The sequence below is a fragment of the Barbus barbus genome (assembly GCF_936440315.1).
Source record: "Barbus barbus genome assembly, chromosome: 27".
NCBI classification, from domain to species: Eukaryota; Metazoa; Chordata; class Actinopteri; order Cypriniformes; family Cyprinidae; genus Barbus; species Barbus barbus.
The window spans coordinates 23,387,636-23,414,088 of NC_136755.1; the positions used below are offsets into that span (position 1 = coordinate 23,387,636).

General features: G+C 37.7%; 1 protein-coding gene across 3 annotated transcripts; it reads right to left on the reverse strand.

The window, feature by feature from the left end:
- Positions 1-1,307: 1,307 nt before the first annotated feature.
- On the reverse strand, positions 1,308-25,413 carry LOC306847721 (uncharacterized protein). Of its 3 annotated transcripts, XM_079381846.1 has the most exons (9): positions 7,941-8,009; positions 7,296-7,357; positions 3,868-4,076; positions 3,729-3,783; positions 3,481-3,614; positions 3,180-3,406; positions 2,766-2,925; positions 2,451-2,561; positions 1,308-2,157 (listed from the first exon to the last, which is right to left on the reverse strand). In XM_079381846.1, exons 3-9 carry the CDS (start codon positions 4,067-4,069, stop codon positions 2,072-2,074), a joined length of 975 nt encoding a protein of 324 aa, XP_079237972.1. In that variant the 5' UTR covers positions 4,070-4,076; positions 7,296-7,357; positions 7,941-8,009; the 3' UTR covers positions 1,308-2,071. The 3 variants fall into 3 exon arrangements, with proteins under 3 accessions (XP_079237972.1, XP_079237973.1, XP_079237971.1); XM_079381847.1 differs by lacking the exons at positions 7,296-7,357; positions 7,941-8,009 and adding an exon at positions 25,191-25,413; XM_079381845.1 differs by lacking the exon at positions 7,296-7,357 and having other exon boundaries at positions 7,941-8,078.
- Between the last annotated feature and the right edge of the window lie 1,040 nt (positions 25,414-26,453).

Genomic DNA, 26,453 nt, shown 5'->3' on the forward strand with positions numbered 1-26,453 from the left:
ATAATCTCTTTCCTCGCTAATGCTGTCAGACACTTGTGGTTTATTTTAAGGGCAACACCTCTGCGGTTTTAGCTGAAGTATGTATGTACAAAATTTGTCTATCTCTGGTGGGGGGCCAGAAATGAAGCTGAAATTGAACATACAGCAGCTTTCTGCTGTAAAAATTTAGAGTTTGGGCAGAAAACCTACTCTGCTACCAAAATAAATGAACAGATGTAATATAATTTGTTCATAAATGTTATGAATACATTTATGAATTTGGTTTATAAATTTCCTAATCAGCTTATCTTTGTGGACCCCTTAGGGCCAAAGCAATATGTTTCTAATTTTCTGTTATATTTTATCATGGTGAGGGCTTATCTTGATATTACAAAAGTTGTATTCTTGAGATACTGGTAAAAAATTCCAGATTAACAAAGCTTTTTGAATTTTCTAAATTCTGCGGTATCATGGATTTGTCATAAATTGTGTTAAAGTGAAATCTAGATCAGGGGTGTCCAATCTCGGCCACTGTCCTGCAGAGTTTAGCTCTAACTTTCCTCAACACACCTGCCTGGAAGTTTGAAGTAAGACATTGATTAGCTGTTTCAGGTATGTTTATTAGGTTGGAGTTAGGGCTGTAAGGGTATGAAAATTTGTTATTACAATTATAGTGACCAAAATTATCATGGTTATCAGTATTATCACGACACGGTATTGTTAAAATGTGCTGGAAAATGTTCAAAAAGTACTGACATAAATCACTTCACCAAGTTTTAATGACAACATGACTGACAACAGTTTATCTAAAAGCATGTTCAAATACCTAATGTAAATATTCAAATAAAGCTTTGAAATGTATTTTAGATGTTATCACCCCCCCCCCCCCCCCCCCCCCCCCCCAATGTATTGGGGCCCCAATACATTTCAGTGGTATTAAACAAAGTCTCAGCTTTCAAATTTTGTCACTTTTCAATAAATTCATACAATAAATGCTGTTTTGTTGCTCTTTCGTGAGAGATCGCTGTAGCACCTCAGTTCAAGCAAGTCCTGAACTGATCATCTGAACTGGTATCTTATTTCAACCCCAGAAAGAATCCATAGGCCTACGCATTTTTTACAAGCATATACAAGTCCAACAATGATAATCTACTATCCTGACTGGTTTGTTTGTCAAACCAAAATGGCAGATTCGGCGTTATGATTGGTCAGATCACCTGTCAATCACACTCCCAGCTGAGATGCATTGCATTTTCTCAAAACCACTAATATCTAATGTGCAGCAACAGTTGAGTCTTGTTTAAAAGTTTTTTGTGTTTTTTTTAAATCTGATGTAATGGAATTGTGTGCTAGCTGAATCACCAGCAGGTGTCAGCATGCCATCCAGAATCACTGAGATGAACAAGAACCAGCAAAAAACATTGATTTTAAAAATAAATACAATAGAGTATTACTATTGCAAGATTAAGCCAAAAAGCACTAAGAAAGAGAGGAGATATAATCTGTAATTCTGATTTATTTCGAATGGAATCGTCACATGTAATTTAATGAATCACTGGAAATGACAGATATAGCCTAAAAAGTTATTCACAAAATATTCTACACTTAAGTTTTTGTTTTAATATTGAGGAAGTTTATTGGCTCAAACAAACTTGCAAATGCCACTACTGTCACACACACCTGAAAAACATGGCAATTCATGCAGTAATGTCACAGGGAAACAGATTTTACATTTACATTTATTCATTTAGCTGACGCTTTTATCCAAAGCGACTTACAATTGCTATATATGTCAGAGGTCGCACGCCTCTGGAGCAACTAGGGGTTAAGTGTCTTGCTCAGGGACACATTGGTGTCTCACAGTGGATTCGAACCCGGGTCTCTCACACCAAAGGCATGTGTCTTATCCACTGCGCCATCACCACCCAAATTTTTCAGTATTTGAATATTTTTTTACAGTTAGATAAAGATTGAGGAAAAGGATATTAACACAATTTGAAATAATTAAAACATGATAAAATAATTTTAAATAACATACATTACTTTGTAAAATATGGTTAATGTGTAATTGTGTCAGCATGACCATTCATGATCAAATATCGTCAAAAAAATCCCAAGACATCTCGGGCTGGTTGTCCAGCGGTATGGGAATCACATTTGGGATCTCATGCCCAGGACCTGCAGGTGGGACATAGGTAATTACACACAACATACTATAAATGAATGATGCATTTATTTTTATTTTATTATTATTTTATTTATTTACTATACAATGTTGATTAAGCAACATTATTATTACTTTTTTATTAAATGGAGTTGACCATTAAATGGCAAAAAATGTGCTAATGATTAGGTTTATAAGCACTTTGTATCAAAGTTTGAATTCAATATTGCATCATTTTTTTGGATTGATCGTTATTTTTAATAAACAGTCCTATGGGCCCATTCGTATAATATCTGCTGTCGCTCACCTTCTTGTTCTCTTGGTCTCTTCCGACTGAGTCGATCAGCTGTGTAACTCAGATATTTTTTTATTTCAGCTTCACAGTCGACCCTGATTACATGTCGTTTGAATGCAGCCTCTGAAAGAGGGACCTTGATGATGAATGAATTCACACTCTGAGCTGCAGACAGTTGTATACACTCTTACGAGTCAAACTGGTCTCAAGAGTTCTTTTTTACCCTTAGCCATTGAAGATTCCATTTGAAAGTGAAGATTGCAGACAAAATACAAAAAAAATACAAACATTTTTGGTATGTGGGAAGTGTTCATGCAGCGAGTTTACCTCTGATCACATCTGCTAAAATCAGCTGAGAGAAGGGTTTTTTTCCTCCTCTTCCCTGCCAGTTGAATTCCTTAGCCAGATCATCTGTTAGGACATGTTGCATAATATTCTTAATCACATCCCTGTTTCCAAAACCTCCAAGTCCTGACAAATATTTTACCTGTGAAGAAAACATATGATTGTAATTGGTCAATCACTGCATTGAATGATCAAGTATTTATAATGGTCAAATATGTAATGAACACTGTACTTTTAAAATTGTCTGCCTGTATCATTTATTCTTAGCAGAAGATATTTTTTAAGCTTTTGTAAAAGTAAGATAAATTAATTTTGAGTCCAACTAGCATGTATGCATTTATTTATTCGGTAAATGATTGTGGAACAAGAGGGACATTAAATACTTTGTCGACTCACATATTTTGTGCGTGTTTTTGTGGTGTTGAGCTCCCTCTCAGTTCTTTCCATATCATCAAAGCTTCTAAGAGGCAGGTTTAGGCTTGTTTTAACTTCCTTAGGTGGAACGCAAGTACTGCTGGGGACCTCGGGAACTGTATTGTCTTTGAGTAGTTTGTTTAACATAGCAGAGTTTTCTTGAACTGTGCTCTTGATGTCTCTCAGCATTTGGAGGAGGTCATCCTTGTCTGTTGTGTAAAATGAGTTGTGATGTAATTACAAAAAAATCTTCTCAAACTGATTATGACAAAAGTTGACTCACCATCAGCTGACATCCTGAATGTACATGAAGGTGATGCAGGAGCAAGTTGGTGTTTTTGTTTTGACATTCCTTGAGTGCTTTCAAGTCTTTGTCTTTTTAGTATTGGAGAGAATCCAGTGGCTAATAGATATCGCCTTTATTTGAAAATGAACGATACTTTAATAAAATGTTAAATAAAACATGAATTCAGTCAGATCTTTTGAGCAAACTTTGTTTTGGGGAACAAAATACAAATGTCTTTTACTTGCCGTTCTTTCTGTTCTTCAATATTTTTTTGTTCCTCTTTTGCCATATCGAAAGTGCCTGGAATAAGATACATATTTAATATTGTTTGAGAACTTAGTAGATAGTACAAAATCCCAAATTTAAACAGTTAGTGACCATTACCAAGTTCTCTGTGAAAGCTAATATTTAATTTATCCCATGGTTTCCCTCCTGTTTCAGCTTTAATTCTGTTTTGAACAGCTTCCATGCACTTCTCTGCTGATTTGAATGGGGGCCAGTAACATTGTTTCTTGTCTAGGCTCAACCAATGTGATGGAGCCACCATCACCTCATCTGAGTCCAGCAGAGTAACAACTGCATACATGGTGAGTCTAGTCAAAGGGGGAAAGAAAGAAAAGAAAAAAAGAGACAGATTAGCTCCGATTGAAAAATAAATATGCTCAGTTTTATAGTAAATTTGATCAATCACAAAATTGACCAACCAAAACATCTAAAGTTGACAAAGAATTTATGTCTTTCAGAAAATAAATCTTTCATTTAAGATGTCTGATTAGTCAACTTTTTAACTATTGTACTAATTTAGGTTTTTTTTTTTTTTTACATTTATTCATTTAGCTGACGCTTTTATCCAAAGCGACTTACAATTGCTATATATGTCAGAGGTCGCACGCCTCTGGAGCAACTAGGGGTTAAGTGTCTTGCTCAGGGACACATTGGTGTCTCACAGTGGATTCGAACCCAGGTCTCTCACACCAAAGGCATGTGTCTTATCCACTGCGCCATCACCACCCCTTTTTCATTGTCTAGACTAGATTAGCCTTGCTTTCATAGCACTTGCGGTGTGCACATTGGTTCATTTGGCATCAGAGTTAAATTTGTTTAGATAATGTAAATGCTATTTTGAAATGCTGCGTACACACAAATACCCACCTAAAAAGGGTGGTCTGGTGTATGCTTCATTTCTGATGTAAATGCAATCATACTAAATCATGGAAGTGAACAGCTAGTTGATGACATGGATTGATCAAACTATATATTTATATGTTTTCTTGCTCACTTTCCAGAAAAGCGTGACTAACACGCTGCAAACAGAGAGCATTTATATCTCATTTCTACTTATCTTCAGCAGAAACTAACTTCTTTTGAAGCTTTGCATTCGTGAGCAACAGACACGTTCCATTCTGTGTTGGTGATTTGCAAACAAAACCAAATTTTCAAAATCCAGAGAACAAAAGTGATGTAGTATGCATCCATTTAGCCATTATCTCTTGCATAGTTGCTACTTAGCATCAGAAGTAAATAGCTATCACTCTGACGACGACTGATCCAAGTCATCTTCATTATCCTCACCTTCCATCACCCTCCACTGAAATGTCTTCTTCCTGTATCATAGGCACAAAATCAAGCTCTTCACACACCATTCTCTCTTTATTGCCTTTGTTTGTTTTAGACCAACTTGCCTCTGACTCTTCCTCTGTGTTATCCATCAGTGTTTCTGCTTCTCTTTCATAACAATGTTCATCCTTAGATTCATTTTCTAGATATTTTAGTTGTTCACCTTCAACATTTCCTTTAGACAATTCCTTAATGTAAAACACTTCATTAGCTCTTTTTTTCACAGCAGCTATTATTTTCTCAAGGTCCTCAGGTTGGATGCAAAGTATCACGCTTTCTTGAAAAAACTGAATTTCATGCGGTTTTAAGCGGCCAGCTAATGCGGAGGCAAAGCATTTCAGAGCCAGCGTAATGAGAACTGGGGTCAGCGGGCAGCCCTGATCCAGCAGTTTGTCTCTCTCGATTGAAACATCTGCAGATACTTCTGGTGCATCTCTGAGAAGGTTTTTAACAATGAAGAAATCCTGATACAGAGCTGGGTTTGACCGTTTTTGATTTTCTATCTCATCCTGAATAAGAGACAACTTCATCTCAGTGCAGAATGTTTTTGGAGAGATCATGACAGCAGCTGAATTTTTTGGTGCACGACCCTTTGACTGAGACTCCAAGTAATCATCCAGACGTTTTGCCAGAATTGTTGCAATGATGAGGTAGTCAATGTTAAAGAAGTGTTGACTATTGTCATGTGGACTTTTTACAGTTTCATTGAAGTGTTTCTCAGAGCAGCTAAATGCACCGCTGTGGATTCTGTCATAGAGCATCTTTATGTATGGAATTATGACCTGAATGTTGTCTTTATAGAAGGAAACTGGGATGCTGTCTGGTCTCGGTGTGTCTGACACCTGAAGAGAATTTACAGCTGACATAATGTCAACCTCACTGACTGCATGTGAGCTTTCTTCATCCAGTAATGAACCCGTTTCATCTGTAAAAAGATGTTTTTTTAGATTCAGCCATTGGAAGACTGGCTTTATCTGGAGATCTTTCAGAAAAACTGTCGTGGGAGCATTGTTGATCTCCAAATACACAGGATGATGGTCGCGCATCCCTGAGTCTCTTATTTCGCAACGTCTGACACGCCACATACATTCTTCTGGAAGAAAGAAATAATCCAACCTGGACGCAACTTGACTGTGGAACGTATAATTCTGCTCTGTGGGATTCTTTCTTCTCCAGATGTCAACCAGCTGAAGAGATTTCATGAACTTTTTCACACAACAGCGCAGCTTTCTGTGGGTTGTACTGTCCGTCACCTCTTTTGAATGGATTTGGTTGTCTTTGTCAATAAATGGATTGAGAACTGTGTTGAAATCTCCACCGATCACCAGCAGCCCTGTGGTCATTGATTGCAGGTACCTTGAAAGTTTATCAAGGGTTTTTGTGTCTTTTTCATGGTTATAAACACTCACCAGAGTGTACAGCTGACCTCCCAGTTTACATTTCAGCACAACATATGTTCCACAGTTATCTTTTTCATCACTTATTTGTTCAAAATGTAGTCTTTTCTTGAATAGTATGGCTGTTCCCATTCGGGAGGTAAACTTTGTGTAGGAAACATACCACTCATTTTTTAGACATTCTAAAATGTGTTCATCTCCTACTCCAATGTGTGTCTCTTGTAAGAAAACTACGTCAGCATTTTCTAGTACTTGAATTTTTTTATCTCTGTTTCGTTTAAGTCCATTAACATTCCAGGTGATGAAGTTTATGGTCTGCATAGCCATCGACAGATCTGCTCTCACAGACCAAAGATCATCAGCTTAGTAAGTTCCCTGTCAAAACAAAGAGCGGGGAGTAGAAACTTCTTGTTTTATATTTTGAGATAATTACTGAGGTTTTGAGTTTTAAACATTCTGGTGTCCAAAAACTCCAAAAACCATTCTGGCCTTCCTTTTGTTGTATTCTTTGTCCAAAGTTAATTTTGACTTGGGTGTTAAGTTTGGTAACAGTGTTGGCTTACACTCATAAGAAAGGTTATCATTTACCTCTTTCTCCCACAACTGCCAAATCCTGCTTAACCAGTTGTTAAAACCCAGCCTCCTCTGATTATCCACTAATCCACAGTCGGGCCAAACATTTAATGTTCCATTTAGTGCTGGCAGTTTGCTAGCACATTTGGCTAATAGAAGGGACAAAATTTGTTTGTAATTGCCAAACCAAGCTCAAGTGTAAATGTAACTTTAACCATTCCTTACCCATCTTAGAACTGTTCTTGCTGACGGTAGAAAAGCAGCTTTTTCATATGTTTGGATAGATGCTGTAGAATCATGAGATATTTAGAAATCTTTCTTAAAATAAATGTATATATATATATATATATATATATATATATATATATATATATATATGTGTGTGTGTATTTTTATTTTTTTACAATTTTATTGATATATTTTAGATCCCTTAAACCTGAGCCATGCCTAAACATAACCCCTTTTATCATAAAAATAATATCAGAACAGCTGATTTTACGTTTTAGATGCGGTTAATATATCATTATGGCGCGTTTCTGTGTCTATGCAAGTCAAAGTAATTATACTTATTACACTGACACTTTATAAAAGAGACATATGAATACTCATGAGACCAGCTTATGATGCACGTGAATTTCTAAACCAGTGTTAGTTCTCATTTTTGAGGTACATCAAGAAAAACTAAATTCTCATAGATAAATTCAATTCTTCAGAGGAAAACCAAGTTAAGAATGGGCTCTCGTGAACAAGCTTGTATTATTTATATAATTAGTTTCACTTTAGAAATCACAGGTCAAATACTTATTGAATAAATTAGACAATTAAAAAGTAAGCAAAAAAAAAAGTAATTAAGTTTACAATTTCAGTTACCTTATATCTCAGAGATAATGTCTGTCAGGACAGAAGACTGCAGTCGATTCAGCTGTCTAGTGTCAGAGTACGTTTTCTGAACTTGAATCTGATTGACCTGTGGGTGTGGACTTCTTGGTGTGTGTTAAAGTGAGAAGTGAAACAGAAATATTCTGCTTTGTGAATTTTACTTGAAATTATTTTAAATTTATACAGAATAATCATAAAAATCAGTAGAATACACAGTTTAAATGTTTACGGTGTGTATTGACTTGCTTGTGTTTTGTCTTATTCCATAATGTTCGATAGTAACCTCCTAAAGCTTTTTAGCATTTTAGACTTCTTCTCTAAAAGGCTAAATAACTGTGACAATTTTCATCAGCGTCACTATTAATTATCAAATCCGGAGCTTTAATCTTATGAAAAAGAATAGGTATAGGTTTCAGGGAAAATTATAGTGAAAGCATGTGAAGTGAAAGTAAATTAATACTGACTTTCCGCTTCAGGCCAAATGGAAATGATCCAGTCTGAGTTCAATGAATGTTTAAATATGACACAATACAAGATCTTCATTATTGTATGTAAAGATTTCAGGTCTGTTATCATTATTATTATATAAGTGAATAATTATTCATATTTATAGAAGCATTAGCATTACTATGGGTGAGGTTTTAATGCGTCATGTGCACTTGTCCATTTTATTCTGTATATAGTTTTAGGCTATGTGCAGGTTTCTTTTTAGTCTGGTGTGCTGAAATTATAACTTTTTAAATAAAGCTTGATTGCTAATTATCTGTACAAGATCGTATATATATATATATATATATATATATATACACATATATTATTTATTTTTTCATTTTGTTTTTTTTAGGATGGTTAATTCACCAAACCTATATCAGCTCTGGGGAACATTCTGAACATCAGCAGCATGGTTCTGTTGTTGCGAAAGTGTTAATAAACGAAACTTAAGAGTTTGCATTTCTCTTTTGCATGTCAGCTTTTAAAGTTCTATATTTGCCCTTAGGCTGAGGCTGCGTGCATGAAAGTCACGACAAACTGGTGTCTGTTTGCCACTGCCCTCTATTTTAAATCCAATGAAAATGATCAATGAGTTTGATCAAATCTTGACTAACATTTGGTGTCAAATTGATTGAACGTGTGATGTCAAATGTTAGTAAAGACTTGATCAAGATGCTGTGGAGAGATGGAGCCAGAAATGCTATTTTTTGTTTTTATGTTTTACTTCATAATGGAGAAGATGGTGGGAATGTTTCATCCACGGTTTGCTGCGTCCGCATTACAACTTTAAATGCAGGTATTGGGTTGGAACTTACTTGAATAATGTAATGATACATATGAAAAATACAATACGCACACACGCACACACACACAGCGGTTTAAATGCTGACTGATATCTTACAAAGGTGCGATTTTATATAGTCTTTACCATGGTGAAAATATTTAGACAGGTTATCAGGCAACCTTGATTTTTTTAGGCAGTTAAGCATAAAATTAAACTGTGAATAAATAAAAAAATTAATAAAATAGAGCATTGCTAAAAAAATATATATAAAAAAGAAAAAAATAGAGTATTGTTCAACTTAATGTTCAGCTGAAAAACAGTCTTTGATATGGGTCGCAGCTGTAGTTAGCTACAACTTGTTAATATTCTGACAATAAATGTTGTTAGTTTCATTTTCAAATAATCATTGGTGGACTGTAAGGAAGTGCATTCGTTAAAGGGTTACTCCACCCCAAAATGAAAATTTTTTATTTTTACGTTAAAGGGTTACTCCCCCCCCCCCCCCCCCCCCCCCCCCCCCCCCCCCCATGTTGCTCTAAACCTGTAAAAACTTTGTTCGTCTTAGGAACACAATTTAAGATATTTTGGATGAAAACCAGGAGGCTTTTGACTGTCCCATTGACTGCCAAGTAACACTGGATACACTGTTTTCGTTCAAACCAAAGAATCTTCTACGTTTATTTACGCTTTGATTTGAACGAAAACAGCGTATCGGTGTGGTGCGGCTGGAACACACAGGATTGTGGGATATCAAAGGCAGCGAAAGATACATCCATGCTGCCTTCAAAATTCGATCGAAGAAGGTACCTCAGGAGAGAGGAAATAAAGCAGAATTTGGATTCAGAATTTGAATAGTCAAGTCAAGTCAAGTCACCTTTATTTATATAGCGCTTTTAACAATGTAAATTGTGTCAAAGCAACTGCACAATATCAAAATCAAAATCCTCTGGCCAACAAACCAGCAGTTCAATTTAACTGCAGCAAAGTCAGATTGTAAGGTCTCAACTAGTTCCAGTGGTCATTTGGTAATTCTGTATGTTAGGGTATAAATAAAGCTGATATAGGGTATAAATAAAGCTGGCTCTGAAATAATTCAGATCCAATTAGTTAAATTGCATGAGATTGGTTTACATACAAATAGAATCGTTTACCATCCTCCAGTCGGTATGGTGTAGTGCACAATGGCGTGTCTAACGCCGCTTTGGTAATGCACATGCAAATAAAATAAAAAAAGCAGCGCCAGAAGCAGCGTTCTCCAGAATCTCCTCACCATTTTGCATTGGAGCAGCCTGGATCAGTATTGCCAACTGAACAATTTTGTTGCTAAGTTTATCAACTTTCAGACTACCCTAGCAACTTTTTCTTTCCAAAGCACCTAGCAACAAACTTAGTAATTTGAGCAGCTTTTGATAGTGACTCAGACAATAAAAAGGCACACATTTTCCATCCAAATTACACAAAAAGAGGAAATCAAAGATGCCTAGAAGTACACACCTCACGTGAATTGAGATAAATTGCAATTGTTCAATTTAATAATAATTATAATAATAGAATAATTGTTCATTTATGATACACTTGTTAGCAGCTTCTAGCTTGTACCTGCGATTGTTGATCAGTAGTACATTGTAAGAAAATAGGAAAAAGATCATTTTCCAGGACATATCCATTATCCATTGTAACCCTGTAACCCGAAAACACAATACGTATTTAAAATGCAGGTAAAAAACAACACAGAAAATTATTTTATATTAACATAGTAATATAATTTCTATTTCTAACAGACATTTCTTAGAGTGTGGCATACTAGCTAATTACTAATACACTGCTTAAAGCATAATTGCTGAGAATGTTTAGTATTAGGCCTACGTAGTTTACTAGCTATTTTAAAAAAAAAAAGAAAATTAAATTGTAATCATTCAAAAATGTGTTCAATAATTCAATGTATTTTAAAAAAAAAATTATTTATAAGTTAATATGTTATTTATATTATTTTACAAACAAATCTAAATTAACATATATAAAATATATTTTTTGCTGAGATTTGATGTCATCACGCAAGTTATATCACAACGTCATTTAGCAACTTTCAGCAACAAATCGACCTTCCTTTAGCAACTTTATCTGAAAATTAGTTGGCAACACTGGCCTGGATGATCATAATCTATTTGCAAGGTAAGATATATCTTATCTGTACTTAGTGTATATTATTTGGCAATTTAATTGTATGTATTATTAGTGCGGTTGATATCGTATTACACTAATATCAATGCGCGGCCTATCATTTATTTCACTAGCTAGCTAATGGTACTAATTAGGGGTTGAAATCTGTTTTTCGATTTTAATCGTTTCTCATTGTGACAGTGATCTCATTATAAATCCTAAGAATTGATAGATGCTGTTTTCACTTGATGTGTGAACTTAAATGAAACTTAATGAAACACAATAAATCACAGTAAGTTTTGTTGCTTGTGATATGAAACAAAGTGTCAGATTTCAGATTCTGTCAATTGTATCACTAAAGTTAAACAGTAAATACAGTTTTGGTGTTAATGTAACGTGAAAGATCATTTTAGCGTACAAGCAGCACTCACATGAACCGATCATCTCTTCCTCTTTACTTCTAGTTACCACAGCAAATAAACATGAACAATCATCAGAAGGTGTTGAAAGAAACAGAACATCTTACCGGAATGAATCACACCTCATGTAATCGCTCAGTCAGAGTTTCAAGACTCTCAAGAGTTTCAAGATCGCTCAGTCAGAGTTTCATGACATCACTCTGTTATTCAGAGTAACAGATGAATTTTGTTATTGTCATGCTGGAATGTGTACATCGGTACGTCCTCCGACATGGTTGTTTAAGAAATAAAAAGCTACACACTGCATAAGTTTGGGTTAAAAGATTTATTGCCAGACATACAAGCCGGAAACATAAAAATCACTACAATAATCATTCAATTCTAGACTCTTCATTATTTGCTAATTTAAATCCAAATGGTGACTTTTTCTTTTCTTTTTTGGACCAGGCAGTGTACATTTGAATGAGTCTACATATCCAAAATGTCAGAGTTTTTAAACAATGTGCCTTTAAAATGTCTGAATATGACACTGTGACTGGCATTGGAACACTTCTCATTCTCTTTGTTTATCCTTCAGGACTGTGAAAGTGCGGAGGCTGAGTCTGGAATTTCACAGACAATAGTGGGCATGTACATCTTTCATTCAGAGCATGCTGGTGTTGGTGTGGTTTACCTACGTATGTTGGTGTGGAAGTTCTACAGTGTCACTCTTGGGTGTTTGATGCGTTTTGGGCTAATTTATGTGCTTAACTGAAGCTACGCAACGGAGCTCGAGGTAGAAAAATCCTGGATACAACCAAGCTGTCACCAAAGAACTCTTAGAACCAAATTCTTTTCAACTTTCCTGAATATGTAGCAATCTTGTGCGTTCATGTTAAGTTCATTTTTGAGAAATGCACGTAAAAAAGGAACATACATTTGTAACAGAAATCCATCATATAGATATGAGATCCATCAGGAAAATCCACTCACTTCATTACGCTGCGTGTCAATGCAAGGTTTTTCTTTTTTGTGTGCAGAAGCCTTTCACCAGAGATGGGGTAAATAACGTTGCAGACAAAACTAGGAAATCCATGATTTATTAACCTATCCATTTAATTTTTTAGAAAACTACCCAGCAAACAATGACCTGGTATTTATTATTTTTTACTGTATCTGTACATTAAAAGTACCATTCCGGCAGCGAGATCGTTCCTGAACTAAAGGAAGATAAATGTCTTAGCGTATGATATGTTTATTGAACCAATCAGATGAGAGTGAAAGTCAGCGAGAAAGTCAACATTTGATTGGCTACAAGAAGATGGTGGACACGCGACCCTAACACTTGCAAAATCGCGCCAAAACTGTAAGCGCAGATAAAAGAAAGATGGAGTTGTACGTATCGGATTATTTTGGGAACTTTTTGCCCTACATACACAACACGTCATTTAGACATTTTACACAGTTTGTTTTTTTGCACATACAGATTGGTTCTATGCAGTGAATCCGTTTTGCAGTTCTTTAAACTGTTGTTTTTGCCTTCAAATCACTGTTCACAGGCTTGCAGTGCTTTTGACCGTAAAAAGTAAAAAAAGTGCCAAAAGTGTAAGCGCAGAGAAATGGAAAGCGGAAGAATACAGATCATATTCATTTTGCATTAGCACAAAGCTGCAGTTTCACAATACAGGAATTACACTTGCAAAAAACGTAAAATGGAATGAGCTTCCGCTGTGCTTAAACATCTCCTACTCTAGGGTCGTTTCAGAGGATGTTAAAAACGCATTTATTTTATTTAGATTTCAATAATGTGTTGTAAATTGTATGTATTTGGATTGTATGTTTTTTTCCGTTTTTTCTTAGTTTTTTTATGTACAGCACTTTGGTTCCCATTGTGGTTTTTGAAAGTGCTTTAGAAATAAAGTGAGTTGAGTTGAGTTGAGTTTTAACAAAATTAAATAGAATTCAACAGTATTTATTAGAAAATAGTCCAAGCAGGCTATTGTAACTGTACAGTTTAATGTTATTATATTTTTATTATATATTAACATTATATATTAACATATATTTGACCGATTCAAAGTGAGGATTGACTAATTAGAATCACACACACACACACACATACATATATATATATATATATATATATATATAAATATAAATAAATTCTTCACAGGTAAAAGGTTTATCAGGGCTTGGAGGTTTTACTACCAAGGACGTGATTAAGAAAATTATGCAGCAAGTCCTAATAATAGATGATCTGGCTATGCAGTTCAACTGGCAGGGGAGAGGAGATAAAAAGGCCTTCTCTCATCTCATGTTAACAGATGTGATCAGAGGTAAACACACCGCTGCATGAACACGTCTTACAAACCAAGAATGTTTGTTTTTTGTCTGCAGTTGTCTTTAATTTTAAATCAAAACAAAGGCATAGAAATAAAATATATTTAAAGAAAAAAATGTACCTTAATAACATACAAACTCTTTACAGCTGTGATTATAAGGCACTATACAACAAATGCTTGAGAATTTCCAATTCAATTGTGATGAAGTTTCTTCTTTCAGAGGCTGCATTAACCCAAAAAGTAAACAGGGGTGACTGTGAAACTGAAATAAAAAAATATCTGAGTTATGCAGCTGGTCGGAAGAGACCAAGAGAACAAGGAGGTGAGTGATACAGATGTTAGATATAATTAGACTATAATTATGATACAAACAAGCTCCTGACATAAATACAGGGATTTCCATGGTTTTGATTTTAAGCTCACAACTTTTTTTTTTTTTGTAATTGTGCTGAAAACACCAATAACAGTGTTCTTCATTAAATACTCAATTCTGTAGAAACCACTTTGCTTAATCATCACGTATAGTATATTTTGCATAATTACCTCCTCTCCTTGCAGGTCCTGGGAATGAGATTCCAAATGTGATTTCCACCTCACTGATGGACAACTAACAAGAGAGGGAAACTCCTTGGAACATTTTTGATGAAAGAGTTTTTCAGAACAAGGTCAATAGCGATACTTTTATTTTTGGTACTTGCAGATCGAGTACTGATACCTGTATTTGTATTTGTACCTGTAAATGTAAGTCACATTTTTTATCATCTGAAACATGCTGTGACTTATATTCCAAAGCGACTCATATCATGCATAATATCATCATAAATCCACTTACACATTAAACATAAATTTTGAGGAAATTTATTTGAATTTGACATTACATACTTAATGAATTGTCATGCTTTAAGGCATGGGAGCGACTATAGTTTCAGGGCTCCCTCTACATCATATTGAACAAAAACTTAAATGTGTATAAATTGTTGTAAATATATATATATATATTTTTAAGTAGCCTGTATCTGTCTTTTCCAATGTTTCATCAAATTGCATGTGATGTCATTCAAAATAAACCAGAATTGCAGATGATTTCTCCTCTTTACCATTGTTTTTTTTCCCACCTAACTAATCTTACACTAGTGAATATATATATTTATGTTCAAAATGAAAGGCACATCCATTATGTTTTTTGCTGGCTCTTGTTCATCCCAGTGATTTTTAATGTCATACCGACATCTTCTGGTAATTCTGTTAGTATAGAATGCCAAACTATTACCTCAGTTTTCTTTTTTTTTTTTAACTATAAACTTTGTTTACCTGAAATTCATAGAATGATATGTAACAATGATATTCACAATAACATATAGGTTTACAGAATAATTAAGTAAATATACAGTAATTCCTTTATTTACCACTGGCTCTGCTGTCTCAGATGACGACACCTTTGTCCTGTGTCGGTCGCCGTAGTACCTGTGTCGGTCTATGTGCAATTTGCAGCCTCACTGCTGTATTAAACTAATTTCGGGGCTGTGTATAGGTCATTACACAAAAATATCTGCAATGTTTTTATTGGAAAGACCAAGGAATAACCATTAGGGAACGTTCTGTATAAGTTAATTTTAGGTTATTAAAAAATATCCACCCTGAAATGTTCTGGGAATGTTATTTTATGGTTGCAAAATAATAACCTAAAAATAACCATTAGTTAAAGTTCAGTATAAGTTATGTGGTAAGTTTTAAACTTTTAACACTTAAATTGACTCAAGTACAAAAATTTGACATCTCAAAAATGACATCTCAGTTGTCATTACTTAAACATATGATGTGATTTCAAGTTTCCCTTTCTCTTTGGAGTGTTACAAGCTGTTCGTGCATAGATGAGATCCCTAAAGTTGCAAAGACTAAAGTCTCAAACCCAAAGAGATATTCTTTGTAAAAGTTAAGACTTGTCCACACCCGCCTAAAACGGCTCATTCAAACACGCTCCCACGTGTCTACGTCATGATGTGGAAATATTTGCATAATGCGCCCAAATGTTCATGCAAAGAAAGAAGGTGTGGTTTCAGTAAGCGCAGTAGTGTTGATGCAGCCATGTCAGGGAGACGCTGTGTGTAAAAAAAAAGGGTCAATTCCGACTTTGCTATGACAATCTGGCGCTTCTGAATCAGCGACTGTAAGTATGTTTTGTTATTAGTTCAAGTATTTGCTATTGACTCTTCAAATGCGGAGTTTTGCACGTAACGCGTTGTGTGTGTGTGAGGGGAACAGGGTCACATCACAGCGGAGTGTACAGCCCGTCAGAAATCATCTTACCCATGGCTTGTGTACTGCAAATACATACGAGCATCATCACTGTGTCTGTCATGCGACTCTGTCCCCATCTTGGGCTTGAACTGATAAAACTAACTTGAAAGCTGAAGCTTGCAATTATTGTAAGGGGCGTTACATTTCCGACGAGTGCTTGTGGTGTTTGGCCACTCAGAATGCACTGGGTCAGTTGGCCAATCAGAGCAGACTGCACTTGTTGCACTTGATGTGTTTGAGAGAGGCGGGGCATAGCGGAAGTACTACAATAATGTACAGTATTTGAAAAACATTAAAGCATGTCAACATATTCTGTTACACCAAATACACAAAATAATGATCTTTAAAATAACATCATATGACCCCTTTAAGCAGTGGTGTAGTGGTGCCTGGAGAAGTGGGTATACTCTTAATTTATGCCCCCAGTTTTTTTTTTTTAAGCAGCTCTGCAAAGGATGAACTACCTGTGTCAAAAACAGTGACATGTAAAATAGTCTTGCATATTTAGTTCACTCCAAAATGGGCCAGTAATATTTGCACTCTGTTACTTAACTACTTCTACTTGAGTAAGGATCATTATGAAAATAATATTATCCACAGAAGAGGTGCAGATTTTGCAATTAAAATAAATGTATAAATAGACTGCAGCAACTGACATTTTGTCAGAATCTCTAGTAAATTACATGCTATTTTGTTTAGTTGTCTGTTCAGAATTGTGGGAGAATTGTGATCCCTATTTGAAACAAACAAAAAAATCATGATTCTCAATCATTTAAGAAGTTAGAAATATAATAACTTTTTTTGTCTAATTGACAGGTTTTATTATTGATTATTATTGCTTATTTATTATTACCACTTGCTTTTAATTGGCTGAGAAATCAAATACACTGCTGGACAATAACCAATAATTTAATATTTTTCCAGAGTTTTCCTAATGAGTTTTATGATTTGTTTAGCCTAATATATAACTTTTAGTTTTTATTTTTGTTTTTTTTTTATCACAAAATAAGGCAGAAGTTATACTTTATTGCCTAGTACTGTATCTATTGCCAAGTGTAATAAATGCTATCGATTAGCACTGCATTATTCAGAATCAGATGCTTTTTTTATTGGCAGCGGCTATTTGCACTAAGTGTAAATAGCGATGGATTCTATTTACACTGTTAAAATAGCAATATTTTCTGCTATTTATACTACTTATTGCAAATAGTGGCAATGATCTGCACCTCAGTATTGTAGTACATTATAAAACAGTACGCAATAATAACGTACTGAGTGTAAATGATGCCACCTTATTGGGACAATAAAGCCCTCCCTACACCTACCCTAACCCTATCCGATACTTTATTTTCAACTTTTTGATTATTTCCTTCATTTTTATTGAAAATAAATGCCTTTCTGATGCGATATGAGATTTGAAAAGGGGAAAAAAATGTTTGGCAAAAGGCAGGCGCGAACTCGGGTCGATCGCGTCAAAAAGCATACGCCTTATCATCTACGTGTCACGAGTCCGGGTCCTGTACTTCTCCCTGGCCCCACAGGAGGCCGCCATCTCCCGTTCTCCCGGACTCATCTCCCATATCACATACACCTGCCATATCACACACACCTGCCGCATCATCATCACACTCAGTACACCCACAGCTGTTCCCCATTTGCCACAGACTATTTAGTCTCCCCTCTCCCACCACTCTGCCTGGGTTCGTACTTATCTGTTTATGTCTTGTCATCTGCTGTGTTTAAGTGTTGCTGTGCCGTGTTGGCCTTTGTTGTTTATATTATTAAAAGCCTTACCTGCATTTGGACCCTGACCTCGTCTTTCCACGCCATTCCTGGGGGCGTACCGTGACAGAACGAACCCAGCAATCATGGGTCCAGCAGGAAGGTTGCTTGGCATCCGCCAGGGAGACCGGAGCATTGAGGATTACGTCAGGGACTTCAGAGGATTGGCTCGGCAGACGGCGTTGGAGAAGACCTGCCTCATGGTCTTCTTTCATGGAGGCCTGGCCGAGCCCTTCAAGACCCTGATGCCCTACTGGGACCCCGAGGAGTCGCTGGAGAGTTACATTAACTTGGCTCTGTGGATGAGCGGCTCGGGCCTCAGGGTAGAGTTAGCGGTGGCACCCGCGGATGTTGTCCCCGAGGCAGCGGAGCTCAATTCAGGCCTCTTCAAAGCGGCGGCGCCCGCTGATGTTGTCTCCGAGGCAGCGGAGCTCACTTCAGGCTTCTTCAAAGCGGCGGCGCCCGCTGATGTTGTCCCCGAGGCAGCGGAGCTCACTTCAGGCTTCTTCAAAGCGGCGGCGCCCGCTGATGTTGTCTCCGAGGCAGCGGAGCTCACTTCAGGCTTCTTCAAAGCGGCGGCGCCCGCTGATGTTGTCCCCGAGGCAGCGGAGCTCACTTCAGGCCCTCCCGAGAGCGCGGGTTTCGCTCACGAAGCTCCCGAGGCAGCTGTACTCACTCACGTTCCTCCCGAGAGCGCGGGTTTCGCTCACGAAGCTCCCGAGGCAGCTGTGCTCACTCACGTTCCTCCCGAGACAGCTGTGCTCACTCACGTTCCTCCCGAGAGCGCGGCGTTTGCTCACGAAGCTCCCGAGGCAGCTGTGCTCATTCACGTTCCTCCCGAGAGCGCGGCGTTCGCTTACGAAGCTCCCGAGACAGCTGTGCTCGCTCACGTTCCTCCCGAGACAGCTGTGCTCGCTTCCGTTCCTCCCGAGAGCGCGGCGTTCGCTCACGAAACTCCCGAGACAGCTGTGATCGCTCCCGTTCCTCCCGAGAGCGCGGCGTTCGCTCACGAAGCTCCCGAGACAGCTGGTCTCGCTCTCAGTGCTCCCGAGGCGGCGGGGCCTGCCTGGTTTGTTCCTCCGGTCCCACCCTGGCCGTTCGCTGGAGTTCCTGTCTGGCTGGAGTCTCCCTGGTCCAACCCTCCGAATTCGCCCCGGTCTCCTGCTCGGCCTCTGTCTCCACACGGACCTGGCCCGCCATCCCTCCCCCTGTTTCACCATCCCCCGGTTCCACCTCCCTCCAGACTTTTGCGGTTGGTGGAACGTCTGGAAGCCGTTCCTTAGGGGAGGGGTAGTGTCACGAGTCCGGGTCCTGTACTTCTCCCTGGCCCCACAGGAGGCCGCCATCTCCCGTTCTCCCGGACTCATCTCCCATATCACATACACCTGCCATATCACACACACCTGCCGCATCATCATCACACTCAGTACACCCACAGCTGTTCCCCATTTGCCACAGACTATTTAGTCTCCCCTCTCCCACCACTCTGCCTGGGTTCGTACTTATCTGTTTATGTCTTGTCATCTGCTGTGTTTAAGTGTTGCTGTGCCGTGTTGGCCTTTGTTGTTTATATTATTAAAAGCCTTACCTGCATTTGGACCCTGACCTCGTCTTTCCACGCCATTCCTGGGGGCGTACCGTGACACTACGCCACTGAAACTGATGTTGAAACTGAAACTTTTTTTATTCTTGACTAACTCAATCACACGTTAGTTGGCGGAGTTAGTGTAAATAGCCTTTGCCAACAAGATGGGCTATTTGCACTTAGTGTAAATAGACACTCCGTTTTTGATTACCTGTAGATGACTTGGAAAAACACACACAAACCATAATGTCGCAATCATGCGTTTACTGTCTTCACGTTTCTTTTTATTCAGCTTAGCTACAGTAGAGATGGCTTTGGCCACAGCGATAGCTGGATTCTTACACGTCGTGACTCGTAAATTACTTCTATGAGGCCGTTTCAGGGATATCCGGCTTCGAGTATAAATGAAACATACACTGCATGAGTGTGTTTACGTCTCATTCCTGACCGCATCACTGTCTTTACTGGATGTTTTTAGAGAATATTTGCGCATATTCACATGCGATTGGATTAGTTACTCATATGCTGGACTGTCGTGATTTGGCTAATGCAGGACACTACTGAATGGTGCGCATCAGAGGGGATTTAGAAGTGGGTATACGGAATGCCGACTGATAAAGAAGTGGGTATACGCCGTATACCTGCGTATACCCTCCACTACACCACTGGTTCTAACCAGGTCCATTTGAGAAAAGCACATTTATTTTAATTACCCGAGACCCGAGGCTGCTAATTTCAAACCCGACCCGTGTCCGAGGCACTCGTAGAAGTTTTGGACCCGAACCCGCTCGGGTCTCGGGTTGGACCTCGGGTTTTTGGATCCAAGTGGACCCGTGAAGACCTTTACCAGAAGCTCCACTGCACTTCACTAAAACCCGCCATTTACACGCCTCTGTGGAACAACGTCATGAATTATCAGGATTGAAAATTAGTCACACAGAAATAAAGCGGTATGAAACGTTATTTCACAAAAGAAAGAGGACACATACCCTACTTACGTGGTCGAGTTTGTTTCTGTTTATTTGTAGTCACAGTATACATCACATTTAGAAATAATGATAATTTCTGTATTTTTTTCCATCAAAAATACAACCTAAGTACCAGAGGGAGCTCCTGAACAAAAACCATTATTATCTTTTTATGACATAGGCTACGCGACGCTAAAGTCTCGAGACTAGACTTATGACAGATAAAATCTGTTACTAAATAAATACACGATTGTGATAGAGAATGAGAAGCTGAAGTCTGATTTCTTCAAGCGGCCGTATTTACGTTACCATGTTTACTATGGTTATGTTAATGACTAGCCTGCATAGTCTTTTGCATCGCTTACAGGTACATCTCAAAAAATTTTAATATCGTGAAATTTGAATTATCATTACATGTAAAGTAAAACATTTCAAAAGTTTTTTTTTTTGTTTTAATTTTGATGATCTTTGAAACCACAATAATGGGGATGACTGCTGACTTGGCAATGGTCCAGAAGACAATCACTGACGCCCTCCACAAAGAGGGTAAGTCACAGAGGGTCATTACTGAAAGGTGTGGCGGTTCACAGAGTGCTGTATCAAAGCATATTAAATGCAAAGTTGACTGGAAGGAAGAATTTGGGTAGGAAAAGGTGCACAAGCAACAGGGATGACTGCAAGCTTCAGAATACTGTCAAGCAAAGCTGATTCAAACACTTGGGAGAGCTTCACAAGGAGTGAACTGAAGCTGGAGTCAGTGCATCAAGAGTCACCACACTCAGACGCCTTCAGGAAAAGGGCTACCAAGCCACTTCTGAACCAGAGACAACGTCAGAAGCGTCTTACCTGGGCTGTGGAGAAAAAGAACTGGACTGTTGCTCAGTGGTCCAAAGTCCATTTTGCATTTAATTTGGAAATCAAGGTCCCAGAGTCTGGAGGAAGAGTGGAGAGGCACAGAATCCATGTTGCATGAAGTCCAGTGTGAAGTTTCTACAGTCAGTGATGATTTGGGCTGCCATGTCATCTGATGGTGTTGGTCCACTGTGTTTTCTGAAGTCCACAGTCAACGCAGCCATCTACCAGGAAATCTTAGAGCACTTCATGCTTCCTTCTGCGGACAAGCTTTATGGAGATGCTGATTTCATTTTCCAGCAGTGACACAGGCTGATTGCCTCCATGCAATTCATGCAAGAAGAGGCCCAACCAAGTATTGAGTGCATAGAAATGAACATACTTTTCAGAAGCCTGACATTTCTGTTTAAAATATCCTTTTTTATTGATCTTATGTAATATCAAAATTTTCTGAGACACTGAATTTTGTGTTTTCACTATCTGTAAGCCATAATCATCAAAATTTCAAGAAATAAAGGCTTGAAATATTTCACTCTATGTGTAATGAATCTATATAATATATGGGTTTCACTTTCTAAAATATTGAGCTTTTTCACGATATTCAAATTTTTTGAGATGTACCTGTATAAACAGTGTTGGGAGTAACGTGTTATAAAAGTAATGCATCTCATGTGAAACCCATGAGATCACATGTGAAATACATGTAAATTCATGTGGTTTTTCTGTAAGGGTCTTCACGGATAACGATTATATTAAAGAGCTTTTGTTGTCGTTTTTATTTATTTCGTTAAGTATAAGGTTTTGGTACTTTATTTTCTGAGGTGAATATATCTGTTGTTTTCTACCTGTCATAACAACAAATCAAGTTCTTGCATTGTTTTGGTCTTGAGATCTTCCCCTCATAAAAGACAATGCATGTGTCATGAATCAGGTCCATGGACTTCCAATCGCTCGCCACCAGAGATCACTCCTCCATCACATTGACTTTCACACCACACAGACTGTTACATATTACCCTGGACTACATTTCCCATCATTCATTGCACTAAGTACACACAGCTGTCTCAATCACACCCTCACACCTGAGAATTATCACACAATCACACCCTACTTAGATATATTAGTTTATTGTAATATTATATTGTAATATAATATTATATATTTTGATGGCATTTAAAAGAGGACTAGCATCTGCACTAGCCTTATACATAATTTCACCTGTCTGCTGATCAGGGATGGCTCCATCTTTTAACAAAACTTTGATTAAGTAATAATTAAATAATTGAACCAACAGAACCAACAGTAGCTAATATTTTTTTCTTTAACATGTTGTAATTTAAGGGGACTTTACAAAATATTACTAAAATATTTATTTCATAATATTATACACAATCCCTTACGAAAATTAACAATGGTATTTCTATAGTAAAAGTAGGCTAGAGTAGGCTAACCGTGTTTTTTGGGCGTTTTTATTACCAGTAACCTATCACCACAGTTTTACTGTTAGTGTAGCAAAACATGTTTAATTTGTTTTTACCATGGTTTACCTATAGTAACCATGTTTTTTGGCTGTAACCACGGTTAATTTTTGTAAGGGATATTTTCATGTTATTTTATATCTTTTTATTTTACGGCATGTATTTGTAAAAATGATTATATACGTTTAGCACACACCACATTATGCTGAGCATTTCAAGGCACTTCAGTAGACCTTTAAAATTATGTTTTGTCAATGCTGAAATTATTTTTAATAGATCAATAAAAAAGTATGACAGGCTTTTACTCTGTCTTTATCACTTTATTAAAATGAAGCAAAACAAAACGACAAATGTTTATTTTCACAAGCCGTCACATAGGCTTGTATTAAGCTGTCTCTTGCCTGGAGACTCAATCAGGTAACAAAAAGTGTCGGGAAACGACACAGACACCGTACCGACAGCCCAACCCAATATGGCTCAGTTTTTCGATGTATCTTGCTCTGTCGAGTGACAGAATTGATTTTATGTAGACCATTCTGGGTCAACACCATGCTTTTACAATGAGGGGGAAAGGATCGTTTCCCCCCACGCCGACTCTGCCCACACAGCTATAACGCGACTCTAACCAAGTATATGGCCGTTTCTCAAACGGAAGGCTGCATCCTCCGGAGGTCACATTTGTAGACTGCATACGTCATCAAGCCTGGTTTATTTCAATTAACTGAGCATTACATTCCCGAGTCATAAGCATATTACAACAATTTATGCTTAACTAAGAATAATGATCAAATTTATCATTTTTAATATTCTAAAATGAGATCTTTATGACGTATGCAGCCTACAAATGCGACCTCCGGAGGATGCAGCCTTCCATTTGAGAAACGGCCTATATATACCATACCTGTCAACACTCCCTTTTTCGCGGGAGTCTCCCGTATTTCACACCCATCTCCCACCCCCCTCCTGTTTTGTTATTTCTCCCGGGAAACTCCCGTAATTTGTATGGCCCAAATCTAGTTATATGAATAATCACATCAATATTTTATTCCAAGGTTGTACACATCCCCATATTGTTTCAAACCCATATGCCTTTCTTTCCTTCTTTCTTTCATTGTGGCCATATCTCGTTAAGCATTATATATATACATATATATATATATATATATATATACTGATAACCACCTTATTAACAATGTAATAAGTCAAAGTTTATTCCAAGTAGCTCTTTCAAAAGCTGAAGTAACATAGCTGATAACAAAATTTTTTTCACTATAAAATTAACCCTGGAATGCAATTTTACTGAGGGGGCCCGAGTCATTATACTGTTCAGGGGTCCCAGAAACCATAGCAGTACACCTGCTCTTTGCTTCAACATATTTCCATTATCAAACATAACTCTTTTATCTTACATTTATGGATTTATTTTATTACAGACACCATAGTTAACAAAACCTTAAAAAAGACAATAAGTAACAGTTTGGTTTTCAAACTTTTTTTTTCTGATCTCATTGCTCTAAATTAGTATTTTTATCTCTTTAATAATCCTGAACTTTAGACCACCAAAAGAATAGGTACAGATTTCAGGGAAAAAAAGGAAAGAGAAAAGCTCATGAAGTGAAGCAAAGGGACACTTTTTTCTTTGTCTGTAAGCAAAATATTCCCTTCAAAGCCAAAGGTAAATCATTCAGGTCTGTTAGGTAAATGAGCATACTGAGATGAAATTACTGTTTTTTTTTTAAATGGTTTGTTTTTTCTATGTGCATCTCCAAGTTCTCCTTTTATTTCTGTGTAGGCAATACATTAAGAATACTGTAGTTCACCTGAAAATTTGCTGAAAAGGTTCTCCCTCTCATACCATCCAAGATACAGAAGTGAAAGCATCAGTAAAGGTTCTAGCAAGAAATCGCTAATGTCAAGTTATTCATGCATAACTACAGTATTAGCTCTGGCCAATCACAGCTATAAGAGTGTATAAGTACTGGACTTTCTCTTTTACAGTTGTAGTTTATGACAACTACTGATGTTTCCCTCCATCCTCCCACCACCATCAGTATATAAACTGAGAATTCCATGGACCAGACTACAATTACATATAAGCTTACCCTATCCTTCGTCTGTGTATGTGTCTCAAGAATCTCCGGTGTCAGTTGTACTTTCTCTTGAGACTGCAATCTAAAGCGCTGTTTTCCTCTCCATGCTGCTGCCACACAGTTTGTTCAGTATAAAAACCATTACGTCTATGGAGAGTCCCTATAAACCACAAAAACCAACGTGTGTGTGTGTGCGCGCGCTCGTAGTTGTTTAAGCGGTTTGTTTATTTATGATGAAGTGTTGTAGGGCGTGCGCCTCATATTCGCGTACAGTTGAAGAGCGTGCGCCGTAAGCACAGTAAACTGACAGGACAGGAAAGTTTGTTTTACCGACATATAACAACATCTCATCAGACCGCAGTTCACTGTTGTTCTACTGAAGCTCATTTAGCACCTGTACCTTTTCCGCGGTTAAGGCTAGAAGTGATACGTATGGCGCTACTGGGCATGCGCACACCAATACAGCCTCATTTTTCTCACACTGTACAATTGCTATTTTTTCATTATTGTAAGGGGTAGGTTTGGGCGTTAATAAAACACAATCTAATAAGTAGAAATTTGATTTAATTGTTCATTTCGTAAAGAGATATGCTACGGCCGTTTATAACAAATACATGTTTGAACTCATTAAAAATGCTAAAAACCGATATATAAAAATGTGTCATTACATTATTATTGCAACTAAGCGTTTGATTATTTTTATTAAAGACTTTCACATAATGATCTCGGCAAAACCTATGCACTGCATACCCCGTATTTCCAAGTAGGGCTCGCTGCAGTCCACAAGATGCAGGGGGCGTGGTTGGATCCACATCTAGGGGGTGGAGATGGGGTGGGTTAAGGGATCAGGCGTGGAGATGGGTAGGTTTAGGGATGGAGATGGGGTGGGTTTAGGGATCAGGGGGTGGATTGGTAGGTTTAGGGGGTGGAGATGGGTAGGTTTAGGGATGGAGATGGGGTGGGTTAAGGTATCAGGGGTGGAGATGTGTAGGTTTAGGTATATGCAAGGTGTATGTAATATCCCCCTGGATATTGTGGGCTTACACCTGGTCCGAGACGAATCAGATTTCGTTCTTAAGCGACAAAACCGCAGCCAATCAGAACATGTTTAAAACACACCTATGTAGATTGGGATTTCAGACCAACGAGATGTACCTGGAAGTAGATTTAGCTTATTTTGCAACCCAGAAGTCAGCCATTTTCTGTCAATGTGCGTGACGATATAATACACTACACACACATATGTGTGTGTAGTGTATTATATATACACAAGAT